Source organism: Danio rerio, chromosome 18 (genome assembly GCF_049306965.1).
Source record: "Danio rerio strain Tuebingen ecotype United States chromosome 18, GRCz12tu, whole genome shotgun sequence".
Classification (NCBI taxonomy): domain Eukaryota; kingdom Metazoa; phylum Chordata; class Actinopteri; order Cypriniformes; family Danionidae; genus Danio; species Danio rerio.
In genome coordinates this window covers 26,943,944-26,960,000 of record NC_133193.1, presented here as the reverse complement: position 1 = coordinate 26,960,000, position 16,057 = coordinate 26,943,944, and the positions used below count along the sequence as shown (strand labels likewise).

Below are 16,057 nucleotides of genomic sequence, written 5' to 3'. Positions count from 1 at the left end.
ATTGGCTTCATTACATATCTGGCTGCCGACATGTCATCATAGATACTGCACCCTGGTGGTGGATGAGGGGGACATTTTCAGAAAATTGTTATAGCTATATTGGAGTAAAGTTGCACTATTGTTTAAGTAATTAATTTTATTAGTAGTTCACTGTTGCTTTGTTGGTTGTTGCAGATAGCTTAATATTTAGTAGATTTGAATCGACAAAAAATTGCATCTGCAATTTAACCAAAGACTATGGTGATATGATCAGCAGTAAATATCTTCCAATGGCTAGAGGGTGCTCTCACAGGTCAAACAGAACAGCAAAATATGCTTCAACATAGCATTTGTTGGACAAACAGAAGATTGAGCTGTTTTCGTTTTATTCAATAAAATAAATAAAAAAACAACAACAAATGGTTTGAGTTATTATAATTTTCCTGATACAAAAAGTAAGGAATGATGCAAAGCTTTTGTCACTGCTTAGAATGCTAATATTAGATAAGTTGTGTGCTTTATTATGTGCTTTATTACATCTCACAGAAGCACTTATTTCAAACACTAGACTTAGGCCCCGTTTACACTAATCCGTTTTAGTTTTAAAATGCATAAGTTTTGCTACGGTTACGCCAGTTGTCCACACTACACCTGAGTTTTCAAACCTCAAAAATGGAGCATTTTGGAAACGCTGAAGAGGCCGTTTTAGTTTTCACCAACTGCATATGTATATTATCGTGATGTTCGCTGTATCCATAACAAAACGGAGCCTATAACATTACTGCCTCTTTTCATGCATACTATACCAAACATATCTCTTTCACTGAAGATTAGTTTTAATAATCAATAATGGCCATTATAAAAAAGAATAATGTACAATAAGTTTATACAATATAGGAAATAAATGCAAGCAATCTGTCAATATGCTGAATCAGTGTCCGCAGTTACATTTATTAATGTATACTATTAACCTAACGTATCTTTGCGCTCAAACAAAACACATTACCTGAGAACAAGTAATGGTTTTAAAAGACAAAAGTCTGGGAATATGTCATCAGACATAGACAAAAAGACAAATTAAATATCATGTTTAACAAATTTAGTGAGATTAGATCCAGAGTTAGATCTATGATGAACAGTCTGACGTGCCAGCTCTCATATGGGTAGATGTGCCCAAAGCATGTAGACGCAGAGATGTTCAGAAATGCTGGGTGAAATGCTAGTAATGATGCGGATCGTTTTCATTCTAAAACACCATTTTAAAACTAAAACGTATTAGTGGAAAGAATTTATAATTTTAGACTGATTGCATGAATCTGTAGGGGAGTGCATATGCATAAAATATAAGAAACCTACAAGCACAGATAATTTAAATACAGAAAAGGATAGCTAATAAATAAACAGGGTTTTTTTGTTTTGTTTTTAGAGCGGTTGATCTGTATTCAGGTATTTAGTTCAAACGTAAAATAATAGTCTTCCTAGTCTTCGTTTGATAAGCAACTCATTAAAATGAATCGTTAGTTTGTCAAATTTACAAACAATACAATTTCTTTTGCTTGAATGTATTAAAGCCGTCACACAGTCACAGACCTCAAAAAAGCACTTGCAAAATTGTAAATTACAATCTAGATTTTGCATTTCGTATAATTGCGATGTGACTATTGCGAATGATCACATTGTGATATTGATGCTGAAATGATGTTGATGCAGCCCTACTATCCCACGTAAAACATATGCCAGAGTTTTTGGCTTTTCATTCCGGTGTGGTGACCCCTGCTAAATCAGTGACCAAGCCGAAGGAAATATAAAAAATGAATGATTATTTGCGATTTGACTATTGCATGATGATATTGCATGTAATATTTTGTGAAGCCGGTCAGAGAACTTTGGCATTGTGTAGTAAACACTGCTTCAGCTCTGCACAAGAGATTCACAGCTGATTACAGAGCAGGCTATATGGACAAATGCGCATGACAATCACATGTGTTTATCATTCAGCCCTAATATATGTAATATAATGGTATTGATGTTTTTTTTATTTTATTTATTTATTTATTATTTTTACCTATAGTTGAAGTCAGATTTATTAGCTCCCCTTTAATTTTTTAAATTAAATTTTTTTTATATATATGTTTCCCAAATGATGTTTAACACAGCAAGGAAATGTTCACAGTATGTCTGTTATTTTTTTTTTATTCTGGAGGAAGTCCTATTTGTTTTATTTCAGCTTGAATAAAAGCAGTTTTTAAATTTTTAAATGTCATTTTAAGGTCAAAATCATTAGCCCCTTTAAGTATTTTTTTTCCCGATTCTCTACAGAACAAACCATCGTTATACAATAACTTGCCTAATTACCCTAACCTGCCTAGTTAACATAATAAACCTAGTTAAGCCTTTAAATGTCACTTTAAACTGTATAGAAGTGTCTTGAAAAATATCTAGTCAAATATTATTTACTGTCATCATGGCAAAAGTAAATCAGTTACTAGAAATGAGTTATTAAAACTATTGTTTAGATATGTGTTGAAGAAATCTGCTCTCCGTTAAACAGAAATTGGGGAAAAAATTTACAGGGGCCTAATAATTTAACTGTAAATCAAAGAAGTGTTGCTCTTTAAAGAATATAGGCTGTCGAACATACTGTAAATGGAAATGTTTATATCGGTGGCCACAACGCTGTGCACACTTTCAAACAGAAGAGGGGGTCAAAACGAATAAGACAGAAAATCCTATAAGTTCTTCTAAATATTGCAGCTTTTTTTCTGTAAAAATCATAATAAAATTATAAGTGGACTTTGAAGAACATTACTAAACATAAATAAATTACAGTGAAGGTTGTCAATGACTCCTTAAGATCTGTTGAATAACATATTATGAGAATATGAGGTGATATTTACACTATATATTATTTCCAGTGCTGGCAGTATTGTATTATGCAAGTTCCAGGATATAAATTATCCATAAAGTATGGCTTTGAAGATCCTTTGATTATTATATAACCAGTGTTGCCTCGAGCCAGAGATGCTTACTGTAAAGACATCATTAACAGTGAGTCGGGGACAAAAAGCACCGCAACTTTGGCTCAGGCATTCATGAAAGGTTAAATAATTATTTCAATGTCCACTTTTTAGTTTAAATGCCCAGACAAGTGAGTTTACATTTACTGTATACTTAAAGTCAACAAGGCCCTTTAGCCCATGCATAAATAGTAGGATCAAAAGAAAAACACTCAATTAAAATATACCTATAGAGAATTATCTCAGTCATGTTTTAGGAAATGCATACCTGTCAGATACAAATATCAATTATATATTGCATGCATAACATATTTCACAGAAGACCAATGTTAACCAAAACTAAAATCAACTAAAAACACCTAAAATAATTTAATATTTAGCTGAAAATATGAAATATAAATACACATGTATTAATCAAGCATAGCTAGTTGCCTTTTAATATACATTTAATTTCATTTATAGTTCACATTAATTTGAAGTGTGTGTGTGTGTGTGTGTGTGTGTGTGTGTGTGTGTGTGTGTGTGTGTGTGTGTGTGTGCACATGCACGTAAATTAGTGTATATGAAATAAACATTGCTTGTTACATGTGAACATTAGAAATTGTATTTGAATTATTACACTTGCGATGCTCTTTTATGGATTACATGATCACAAATCACACAAGGGTGGCAAAGTATTCATCATTTATTAACGTTTATGTAATAGTAATAACGTGTGTGATACCTTTGAACATTCGCAGAATAGCCATGCAGCTGTCAGAATGTCTGAGGTTATCCAAAAGTAGTCTGAATACATTATCTAAGTAAGTAATCAGGATTACATTACTATTGCAATTTTTATTATTTAATTTGTTGTAACATTTATGATTGTTCGTTTTTTTTAAATTATTCATCCAACTTTATTTAAACAATAGGAAACAGCTTTAGAGTTATTTTGTCTTGCTATAATATTAGACAGTAAATAAAAAACAAACATGTAGACATGGACAGAAACATTCTTTTAAAGCTATTGAGTTTTAACTGCCTTTTCGTGGGTGTCGAATGCAGTCATGATTACTTTGTTTTCACAAAAAATGCCATGAAATTGGAATTTTATATCCTGCTGCTTTAAAATAGAGCCATAATAACTTCCAGTTGTTTGTGTTTGACTTTGCATTTCTTCCTCTCTGCTATGGCAGTTGGCAGATATTATTGACTTATTCTGGAAGCTTATTACTGCATCTGAGTGTTCATTTCCACCGTGGAAGCAATTGATGGCCATGGATTTCTGCTTAACTCATAACATTTGTGTTGTCTGAGATTTCAGACAAAGCTCTAAATTTATAAAGAAGTTCCATGGTATATTAGGAAGAATGATGAAAGTATTTTTTCATTTAGTTGATGGCAAGACAATACTTTGGAATTAAAGTAAATAAAAATAAAAAGTTTTCAGTGAACCACTTTTTCTTTGAAATAATTAATAGATGAAGACAATTCCAGAACTTTCTTTCTTTACCAAAGGATGTTTTAAATGTGTGAAAATGCATTCAGAGAATGTGCAGTTTTGAATGTGCTTTGAATATTCATGCCACTTGCATATGTTTCAAGGTCACTCTTAATGCTCTTTGAAAGCACACAAAATGCAAAACAAGTTTGTGAATTTGCAAAAAGACAGGCTTTCAAAAGGAGCCGACGCTGTCGTGGCTGGTCTTGTGTTCTGAAAAGCTTTTTTATTTGGCTCCAAGACTCTAAACTAGGAACAGATGAAGTATTGCTTATGAATGGTTGCATTAGATATAATGACATGAGATGAATTGACTCATGCACTTTGTTGGTTCATTCAGGTGCAAGCTGTTCATGCAAGAGTAGTCAGAGCATGTAATACTCTATTTATTTATTTATTTTTTATTTTTTATTTTTAGATCTTTCAGATTCTTTTTATGTTAAATGCACTTTTTTTAGTTTGCACTAATTACTTTTTTACATACGTTTCTCTTCCCTTTAACCTGTGCTCCAAGATATTAAATAGACTTGGTATGCGTGATGAGTTTTTTTTTTACTGATTAAGTTGTTCTTTAGGGCCAATTCTGATAAACAACAGGTAAAATATTGATTTTTTGCCAATAAAAATAAGTCAGAGGACTTGACCCAGAGAAATTGACCCAGAGTTTGGTAAAAAATACAAATATATAAAAACATACAAAAAAATTTCTGAAAAAAAAAAAAATGCTTGTGTAATAGCAATGAATTGACGAAGAACAAGGTACTGAACTGCTGAAATGTATATCAGTAACCAAATTGTGGGTTTTTTGAAAATGACCTTCCATACAGTGTGTAACAGCTCTAAGTGAAGTAAATATCCTGCTAAGGCTAAATCTGAAAGTGTACCTTGTTGAAAACTATTGGTTCATCTATAATTTAAGAGTCGACTCATAGTGGTTTAAATGAATCGCCACTGTAACGAGTCTTTAGCTGTGTCGGCATGACGTCGATATGGAACTTTGAAGTGTGAGGGAAAGATAATGTTATTTTCCCTATACCCAAAGAGGAGGCTGTGAAGCTGTGAAGAGGAGGCTGTGAAGAGTCAGCGGTTAAAGTTTATTTCTGCCAAAAACCTCAACGTTGTAGCCCCAGCCTTTTGCTGTTTCCTGTGTTTTCTGACGAGTGCTTCAGCAATCTAAAATGGGGGATTCAGGAAAGACTTTATGGGACTTTGTCAGAGTTTGACTGGAACTTTACAGTACACAGTTAATGGATCAGTTTCTTCCTCTATTTCACAAAAGTGCGGTTAAAATGGTTGTTTCCTTGCTTACTCTAACTTGAACATTAGGTTAGGTTTTTGGGTGAGGTGTCTGAATAATACTGTAATAGTAACTGTACTATAAAGCGTGTTTCTGGTGGCATCTGGCGGGAGATGGGTCTGAAATATGGAAACTTCCGGGAAAAACGGTAGTGTTGGCAGGTATGCTCACACAATCTTTGCACTCTTGACTACTTCGAAATTGTTGATGAGCTGTGGTTGGCATTTCTCTCTGTCTTGCACTGAACGCAGTCGACCAAACACAACAGATTGGGTCATCGGACCAATCAGCAAGGATTAGCTTCCCGCTAAGAAGGGTTTGGGAACAAATGAATCACTGAGCGAATCATATGGGAGTCATAGGAATAATTAGGTAAAAATAAATGCATACTAAAAGACAATGAAAATGTTTTTGACCTTGCATGCAAATCAGCTTGTTGTTGGAGACCCTCAAAATCAAAATATGACCATTTTGTAATGTATAATATGGGCTTTTTAATACTTTGTGTAAAATGTGTTTATTGTAATGACCACTTCAAGATGCCTCTTGTATGGAGAATGGAGTCCTGTACATTGTTCAGGTGTAGGCATGGGCCAATATAAGATTCTGAAGGTATGATAACCTTGGATAAAAATATCCTGGTGTCACGGTATTGTGGTTACTGCTTGAACATATATGTTCGTTTTCAATGTCTGGGTAAAAAAACTAAAGCTTTTTTCTTCTTTGAAGACAATATATTTTATTTTGAGAGACATAATAAAATATTTTGGAAAACTTAACATGCCAGGCTAAATAATTCAAATAAATCATTGTCGACTTGTTTTTTTCCGTTAGTTTCAAAAAAGCTGATTTATTTACCAATTAAAAGAAAAAAAAAATATTTTATACTTTTGTACTAAAAACAAAACAAAAAAGCTTACATATACAGTCTCGTATGAGCGGTTCTAAAACCTTGATTTTTCCAAACGTGGTATATTTTGAGAACGGATATAGTCTCATACCTATTCAGTTGTGATTTGTCTTTTTTATGTCTGAAACTCTTGTCAGTTTTATGGATCTCATTTATCAACTCTGATGTTTATTTTTTAACTTCTGTAGGATTCAGGTCAATTGATTGGCTGTATCATTCTAGCAGTTTTTCTGATAAAAAGTTTGTCTTGGTGAAAATTCAACTCTAATTTCATCTTCATCATCTGGCAATGTAGATGTTTGGATTAAAGCAGATAATATTCATTTACACTGACCAGAGGCAGAGTTGCTTTTGCTTAGGCTAAAAGATTTCAGCTTTTGTTTGTGCTCTCCATGGCTTTCTACTAGGGATGCACCAATATAGATTTTTTTTTGGCCGATATCGATAACCAATAACTCTTCAGACTTGGAGGCCGATATGTGTGTGTATATATTCATATATATATATATATATATATATATATATATATATATATATATATATATATATATATACAGATGTTACTACTTCAATGTGTTCCTTGTGCCGCCATTCATGCCGCAGCGACGGCGGTACTTGATGCGCCAGCAGTATTTGACCGCTGGGTGGCACTTTAACCACAGATATTCAGCTTTGCCTTTTCACAATGCTAAACAGACTGTTCTGTAGGCGTAGCTTACTGTATGTGATGTGATGTGTTCAATTAAAATATAATTTTAATTTAGTTTTTCTGGTAATAGACATGCTCTTACACTATACTATGCTGTAGAAAAGATACATGGTGAGAAGTCAAAAAGCAAATATAAGAATTAAGTTATTAGCCTTCAGTGCCCGATTAAATTGCGTTGGGGTGAAAATAATGTTTTGATTTCTTTGACTATCATGGCAATGTTATAATCTCAAATCTTAAACGTGCGCATATGAAAAACAGCAAAATAATATAGATTATCCTGCCGGTAGAGCACATCACCTCACAGTTGTGAACTTGCGATCACCTCAACTTACATTTAATTTTTTTTTTACCTGGTTTATTGTAAACTTATTAAGTGCAAAGAGCATTCGTTTTGGAAAATAGATTTGAAGAAATGAAAGACAACTAAAATGAAAGCACAAACATTCAGTACAAATAATTAGTCTTAAATAAATAAATAAATAAATAAATAAATAAATAAATAAAGCAGTCTTTTAGTCTAAATATAGAGAGATGTAGTGTTTGCTATTTTGATAGAACTAAGACTAGACATGTTCATTTATATTTTTAATTTACGTTTTTATTTACATTTTCGTTGTTGATTATGTTTACGATCTCATTTTATGTTTCAATTATAGTACATAATAATAAACGAATAATGAAAATAAATGAATAATGAAAATAGGACATAAATTAAGTCTGGCAGGTTTATTTTTAATAATTTAGTTTCAGTTCCGTTTTTTTGTTTCAAAACGTCAATGTTCTGCTTTAAAGTATAACTGTTGTTTTGTTTTGTTTTTTTACTTAATGGCTCAGTATGTTTTGTATTTTAATTTCATATTCAGTCACCTTGCATATGCGTGTGAAATATAATGCCGCATAACCGCGGAAAAAGAAGAAAAGGCTGTCAGTTAAAGCTAATTAATCAAAATTGGCTATATTAAAATACAGCATTTATGTTAATACAGGCAGAGTGTGAACAAACTAAGGCTAAGATATGTGCTTGCCTTTTAATGCATTTAAAAATATTTGCGGCCTTTTTATAGGCTACAGGCAACTGGTGTATAATAATGTTTTTTTTTTCTTTTTTTTTTTTTGTATGGTAAAGGACAATGCACATTATGTTATTGATGTAAACTTAGGCTAAAACTTACCATTGATAAACGTGACCTACCTCAAGCAGATCACTTAAAGTGTAATAAAAATAATGTTGCCGCAGGACATAAATGAAGTCCCTCAAGTTTATTTTTAATAATTTAGTTTCAGTACTATAAATTTTTTTCTCAAAACGTCAATAGCACCTTCAATAATCTAAACCTTAAAGATGGACCGCAAGATGTGTTGAGTGGCTATGTGGTGAAGAACAATGGCAAAGCTAAGTGTGATTATTGTAATAAACTAATAAGTTATAAAGCAGAGTCCCGACCAACAGGACTAAGCATATGCGGTTGGCTCATTCTTCACGAATATAGAATTAAAATTATGGCGCGTTAGGTTCATTGTGCATCCCGCAGGTGCAACCAACAAGGGTTGTGCATTTGAGTTTAACTTTTTGAGCGTTATAAGCAACTCGTTGTTAGTTTTTATTTAAATATATCGAGCCGAAACTAAGCAGCGCATTCTCTCCGCCTCCTCGTTTATAACCAGCTGGACACGCCACTGAAGCAGGAGAGACACTCCGTCGTTCATAATCTTAGCTGATGTGTCGGAGTCGAAAGAATATATCAAAGAGGAATGTTCTTTTAACAGTCCCGATATGTTTAATCTTTTTTTCCCTGTCATTTCTCTTCAGCAAATTATATTTTTAAAGCTGCTTGATTCTTTTAAAACCGAAAGCAGAGCCCGTCAATTGGTGTTTTTTCATAAGATACTCCTTTATTAATGTTTTATTTTATGAGTAGTCTTTAATGTGCTTTTTAATAGTTTTATTTTATTCAAAGCAGCACCTAAAAGCGAATTTATCCTCAAAACGTGGCATGAGAGCGATGCATGTCATGTGTCGCATATTGCCTTTTTTTCTGATCTTTTTGCATAAAGGTTTTAATCAAAAGACAGGTAATTTAATTACTTTTCGATGTGCTAAAATATTTGTTAAATAAATGTTATTTCAAAAAAAGCATATGCAATGTGCTCTGACAGGTAAAATCCGATTCTTTCTCTCTTTCAAGTTCAAAGCAAATTTGAATGCCAAAGGATTTTAGATATGCATATACAAGACTATGTAGTATATTAACATCAACAAATTAATAAAATAAGTAGCAAATATATATGTGTGTGTGTGTGTGTGTGTGTGTGTGTGTGTGTGTGTGTGTGTGTGTGTGTGTGTGTGTGTGTGTGTGTTTTGTGTGTGTGTGTTAACAGCCCTCATGCACGCTCATTATAATCAACATGAATATTACGATCAAAATGAATACAATCTTACAACATCGACACATGGCAAGCAACGTGTTGATAATAACAAATAATTAAATTAGATTACAAACAACCCAACAAGTTGTTTAGCACGTGTGCATCACTGCTGTTAAGTTTATACGTAATATTTTTTTTTTTCCTGAGGCGATTTAAACCAATATACACAATGACACTCTCTATCAAACACAACTACAATTATAAGGGACATGGTTGGTTACTGAGTTATTAACGCACAGCAATACTATGTGAAGAAAGGATGTACTTTTGAAGGAATAAACAATGTGAGGAGAGCTCCATTATAGTGCACTGGACAAGTCTAAACAAGTTCCTTCCATGCATGTGCGAGGCTGGCAGTTCTGTACAATTAAATAATTTATCGGCTTAAAAATATTAGCCTAATTTAGACATCGTATCGTTAACGATAATCTTAAAAATAGCATTTATCGGCCGATAACGATATGGCCGCCGATATATTGTGCATCCCTACTTTCTACACCTCCCTTTCTTCATGTGTTTAATACCTTTTACCTATTATTTTATTTATACAACCTTTATAAATACTTTTGGTTTCTTTGTATATGTGGTTTATTGGTTGTTACTGACATCTGGTGAAAAGTTTAAATCGACAGCAGCTTTAGAAAAAATGTTTCCTGTGAAAAATGGTGACATGTTAGATGCTTATACTTACTATACTCAATAAGTTCATATTTTTACATTATATTGTACATATAATATGCAGTTTGTGCACTCGAGAACAAAAAGCAGACAGCAGTCCTCACTATTCACAAGATATTTCAGAGATATCTATAATGTTTTATTATTGTATAAACGGCTTAACCAGGGACTTAAGCTGCAAATTAGCTTTTATCTAGAAGCCGAAATGTGTAGCATTGGCTGTTTTAAACTGTATCAATGTTATATTGCATTGTCATTGTAAAGTAAACTTAATATAACTAATAGTTTACTATTATATATATATATATATATATATATATATATATATATATATATATATATATATATATATATATATATATATTGTAGCGAGGCAGAGGGAAAACACTGACACAGTTGCGTTTAGTTACAGACAAGTCCCCGAAGGGTGCTTTATTTACAAAGTGTAAGGGGTGAAATACGGTGCTTTTCTTAGGTATGGTGCTCTGCTGCTCCGGGGAGAAGGTGAAGGATAGTGAGAAGTCGGGTGCTGGATCGTCACTAGCTGGAGTCTGCTGTGGGAGAGACAAAGAGACACAAGCAGTAGCGCAGGGAGTCATTTGAGATTAAAGCTCGTCTTCCTCTTGTGTGGGGCTGGCTTATATGCCTCCCTGGCTGATGAGGTCCAGCTGTGAACGATCCGGTGTGGATGAGGTTCCAGCTGGGGTTAATTTGCGACCAGGGCGACGTGGCATCAGTGTGCTTGCTACACCATAAGGTATTGAGAGGGGGGGTAGAATGTTTTGACAGACCTGCCCATCCTGACCAGAGCCTTGAGAGACCGTCAACAATTCTGTGGGAGGCCCCGGCTCGGTGTTGTACGTTGAAGTTGAAGTACGTTGAAATCCTGGAGCGACAGGAACCATCTGGTGACACGAGCGTTGTTATTTTATGCTGTAGCCATCCACTGTAGCGGGGCGTGGTCGGTCACCAGGGTAAATTTCCTGCCACGGAGATAATACCTGAGCTCCAGGATTGCACACTTAATCGCCAGGGCCTCCTTCTCCACCGTTGCGTACCGGGTCTCTGCAGGGGTAAGCTTCCGACGCACGTACATGATGGGGTGTTCTTCATCGCCGTGGACCTGGAAGAGGACCGCGCCCAGGCCCGAGCCGGAAGCATCCGTTTGTAGAATGAAGGGGCAGCCGAAGTCAGGTGCGTGCAGTACCGGTGAGGATGTAAGGGCCGTCTTCAGGGCTCGGAATGCGTCATCTGCTTCCCTGTTCCATCTTATCTTCTCTGGCTGCCCCTTTCTGGTCAGGTCTGTCAGAGGGGTGGCTATGGATGAGACCTTTGTGGTAGGTTGTGGAGTTTCTTGTAGTGCTTTGACCTTGTTATGTTGTGGCTGTATGAGACCTCTTCCGATGTGAAACCCGAGGTATTTGGCTTCTGCTTTCCAGGTGGCATTTCTTGGGATTAGCTGTGAGCCCAGCCCTTCGAAGATCTAGAAGCACCCTCCGTAACCGGGATAGATGTTTTTCCCATGACTCGGAGTGGACGATAAGGTCGTCCAAGTATGCTGCTGCGTATGGCTGGTGGGGCCTCAGCAGGATGTCCTACATTTGTTGTAATGTGGCTCGGGCCCCGTGGAGCCCGAAGGGAAGAACCCGGTATTGCCAGTGCCCACCGGGTGTGGAGAAAGCGGTTTTCTCCTTGGCGCTTTCACTTAGTGGTAATTGCCAGTAGCCTTTGGTGAGGTGGATGGTGGAGATGAATCGGGCTCCACCCAGCCTATCCAGCAGCTCGTCCACCCGAGGCATGGGGTACCCATCGAACATTGAGATTTCATTAAGTTTCCTGAAGTCGTTGTAGAAACGGAGGGTGCCGTTGGGTTTGGGGACCATCACTATAGGGCTGGACCACGGGCTACGGGATGGCTCGATGATTCCTAACTTTCTCATCTTCTGGATCTCCTCGTTGATAGCCAGCCGGCGAGCCTCTGGTACTCGATAAGGCCTCTGCCGGACGATGGTGCCAGGTGGAGTGATGATGTCGTGCTGGATGATGGTTGTTCGGCCTGGTTTCTCTGAGAACACATCCTTGAACTGACAAACCAAGGCTTGCAGCTCCGCTTTCTGATTTGGTAAGAGTTGCTCACCTATGTGGATGACGGGAGAACTTTCTTCTGAGAAGGCAACTAGATGGCCTGGAGCTGCAACCCACTTCTTCATTAAGTTGATGTGGTATAGCTGTTCTTCTCGTCTTCGTCCCGGCTGACGGACTCGATAGTTTACCGACCTTACCCTTTCTACCACCGTGTATGGCCCCTTCCAGGATGCGAGGAACTTTGAGGTTGTGGTGGGTATCAAGATCATCACCTTGTCGCCTAGTTGGAACTCTCTGGGTTGGGCAGGCCGGTTATATAATCTCTGCTGGGCGCGCTGGGCTTCGGTCAGGTGTTCTTTGACGATGGGAATGACTTTCTCAATGCGTTCTCTCATGTCCCGTACGTGCTCGATCACCGACTGTTGGGGGGCTGGCTCTTGCTCCCAAGCCTGACGAGCCACATCCAAAAGCCCGCGGGGTTGGCGGCTAAACAGAAGTTCAAAGGGGGTGAAGCCTGTGGAGGCCTGGGGGACTTCTCTGATTCCAAACAACATGTACGGGATCATGAGGTCCCAGTCGCGCCCGTCCTCTGCCACCACCCGGCGGAGCATCTGCTTCAGTGTCTTGTTGAACCTCTCTACAAGGCCGTCAGTCTGTGGATGGTAAACTGATGTTTTTATTTGTTTTACCTTGAGGAGGTGGCAGAGGTCTGCCATCAACCCGGACATGAAGGGGGTGCCCTAGTCGGTCAGTATCTCTGCTGGAATTCCTACTCGACTTCAAAGCAGAAAAAGCTCCTTTGTGATCGCCGATGACGTGGCTTTCCTCAGGGGAATCACTTCAGGGTATCTAGGGGCATAATCAAGGATGACAAGGATGTGTTCATGTCCCCGGGCCGACTTCGGCAAAGGCCCTATCAAGTCCATACCGATGCGGGTGAAGGGCACATCAATGATGGGTAGGGGTATTAGAGGGCTGGGGGGTGGTCGTTGGGGAGACGTTCTTTGGCAGATGTCGCATGCTTCACAATACCTCTTCACCTCTCCATCCAGACCGGGGCAGTGGAAACGATCGCGGATTTTCTTAACTGTGTTGGCACTTCCCAGATGTCCAGCCATCGGGTGGGTATGTGCCAGCTCTAGAATCGTCTCCCTCTTGGTCCTTGGGACGACCAATAGTGACTTCTTTTCCCCCTGCCTCTCTGCGACACAGTACAGCAGACCATTTTGTACAATGAAAAGTGGGAGGGGGTGAGGGCTGGGAAACCGTTCATTACCGTCAATAACTCTCACTTGTGGCCAGCAGTGTTTAAGCGTTTCGTCTTCCCGTTGAGTTCTTCCGAAATCGCCTCCTGCAGTTATCTGTTGAAACAGCTCAAAATATAAGTAAGCCGATGATGACTCACCCCCTCTGTCGCTCTCGGTGGCCATCAACGCTGGTTGGCGGTCCCACTAAGCCCGTCCTCTGTTCTTCTTTTTTGGACGAGCCGATAGAGCTTGATGGTGGGTGAGGGGTTCATCGAACCCCGGCCTGTCTCTGCCCAGAAGGAGGGGCACAGGAAGGTCCGGAACCACTCCGACCTCAATGCGCCAGCTGCCCGGTTTAGCCGCGATGGTCATTTACTGTGCGGGTACGTGGCGGGTATCACCGTGCACACACGTAATCGGGATTTGACCTTTTCCTTCATGATGACTTTTTAAGGTTTTCGAGTGAACCAGAGTGATGGCGCTTCCTGTATCTAATGTGGCTGTTTGTGTTTTCCCGTCTAGATAGATTTTTTGGGTGGGAGCTTCGGAAGGGATGTTGCGGTGTACCACGCAACCCGCTGTCCAGGCCGGGGCCAAGTGTGATGTCGGCTCTGTGGGCATCGGCTCGTCGACTGGGCTGGGGATCGCCGGTCTGCTGCCTGGTCGTGCTGTGCCCTCCACCGGTCGCCATGGTGCGTTCACCCTCCGGGGTGGCAGAGCCGCTCTCTCCCCCGTCTCCCTGGCAACGTGAGCTTCAGCCAGCTCCACCGCCTCCACCAGGGTGGCCAGCGATTCAGGATTTCTTATGCTGGTAAGTGTGCATAGTCGTCTCGGTAAAGCCCATATCATCTTTTCTATCACCACTTTCTCAGCGACCTGGACCACCGAAGGATCTCCTCCTAACAGCCATAATCTCCCCAAACGAGGAAGGTGAGCTGCTTGGGTACATACCGGCTGCTTCTCATCATATGACCACTGTGAGAATTGCTGCGCTGCGCTGATTGCGGAGAGCCCCATTCTGGCTAGTATCTCCTTCTTCAACGCTTTATAATCGTAATTTTTCGGTGTCTCCAGTGCAAAATGGAGTGAGGAATGGCGCCAACATCTTCGCCAACTTTCCTTCGGCCATCGTTCTCTTTCGGCAATCACTTCAAAGGTGTGTAAATAGGCATCGATATCATCCAGGTCGCTGAGTTTAGTGATATGATGATGGGCGCTCACTTCAGGGAACTGGCTAGGTCTGGCCACTTGGCGGAGCTGCTGAGTGGGAGAGAGAGAGCGGATGCCTGTCTGTAACACAAAGAAAAAATTCAGCGGTTATTTCTCCTTACTGGTAAGTGTTTCTTCTGAATTTTTTTCCCTCTGCAATTGCCCGCATTCTCCACCAGTTGTAGCGAGGCAGAGGGAAAACACTGACACAGTTGCATGTAGTTACTGACAAGTCCCCGGAGGGTGCTTTTTTTACAAAGTGTAAGGGGTGAAATACGGTGCTCTTCTTAGGTATGGTGCTCTGGTGCTCCAGGGAGAAGGTGAAGGATAGTGAGAACTCGGGTGCTGGATCGTCACGAGCTGGAGTCTGCTGTGGGAGAGACAGAGAAACACAAGCATTAGCACAGGGAGTCATTTGAGAATGAAGCTCATCTTCCTCTTGTGTGGGGCTGGCTTATATGCCTCCCTAGCTGATGAGGTCCAGCTGTGAACGATCCGGTGTGGATGAGGTTCCAGCTGGGCTTAATTTGCGACCAGGGCGACGTGGCATCAGTGTGCTCGCTACATTTTATTTATATATATATATATATAAAAAATCCAAAAAAAGAAATATTAATTTTATATAGAAAAAAAATCCATCCGCCAGTTGGAGGGAGAGGCGGAAGGACATGCAGTAGTTCGGCATTCACGTAAGGAAAAAAGGAAACTGAAACCTAACCAGAACAGAATCTCCGCTAAAACGAAACCTCCGCCAAAATTGAGCAAAAGAAAGTGCACAACAGTTAAAAAACCATCATCAAGTCCCGGAGTGGCAGCCGGTGAGAACTTTACTTTGGTTATTGCATGTCAACCGTGAAGCAGCATCTGAGTTCAAGTTCGGCACAGAGGAAAAAATTGCTCCTACAGTGCTTATCTGCCCGCTGCTTAATTACTTGAAGATACAAATAGTTATTTGCAAACTAGAAGATATTATGAAGCAGAAATGTATAGTTTTGGTTATTTTAATCATCATT

The 16,057-nt window shown here is 38.8% G+C and overlaps 2 protein-coding genes across 5 annotated transcripts in view; one reads left to right on the top strand and one right to left on the bottom strand.

Moving 5' to 3' along the window:
• gnrhr4 (gonadotropin releasing hormone receptor 4) overlaps positions 1–16,057 on the top strand; it is a 156,903-nt gene that overhangs the window by 13,054 nt on the left and 127,792 nt on the right. The window lies entirely within an intron of this gene.
• LOC141378721 (uncharacterized) lies at positions 10,909–15,416 on the bottom strand. Its single transcript, XM_073929828.1, has 2 exons — positions 15,057–15,416; positions 10,909–14,734 (listed from the first exon to the last, which is right to left on the bottom strand). The coding sequence occupies exon 2, from the start codon at positions 13,314–13,316 to the stop codon at positions 12,099–12,101; it is 1,218 nt and encodes a 405-aa protein (XP_073785929.1). The 5' UTR covers positions 13,317–14,734; positions 15,057–15,416; the 3' UTR covers positions 10,909–12,098.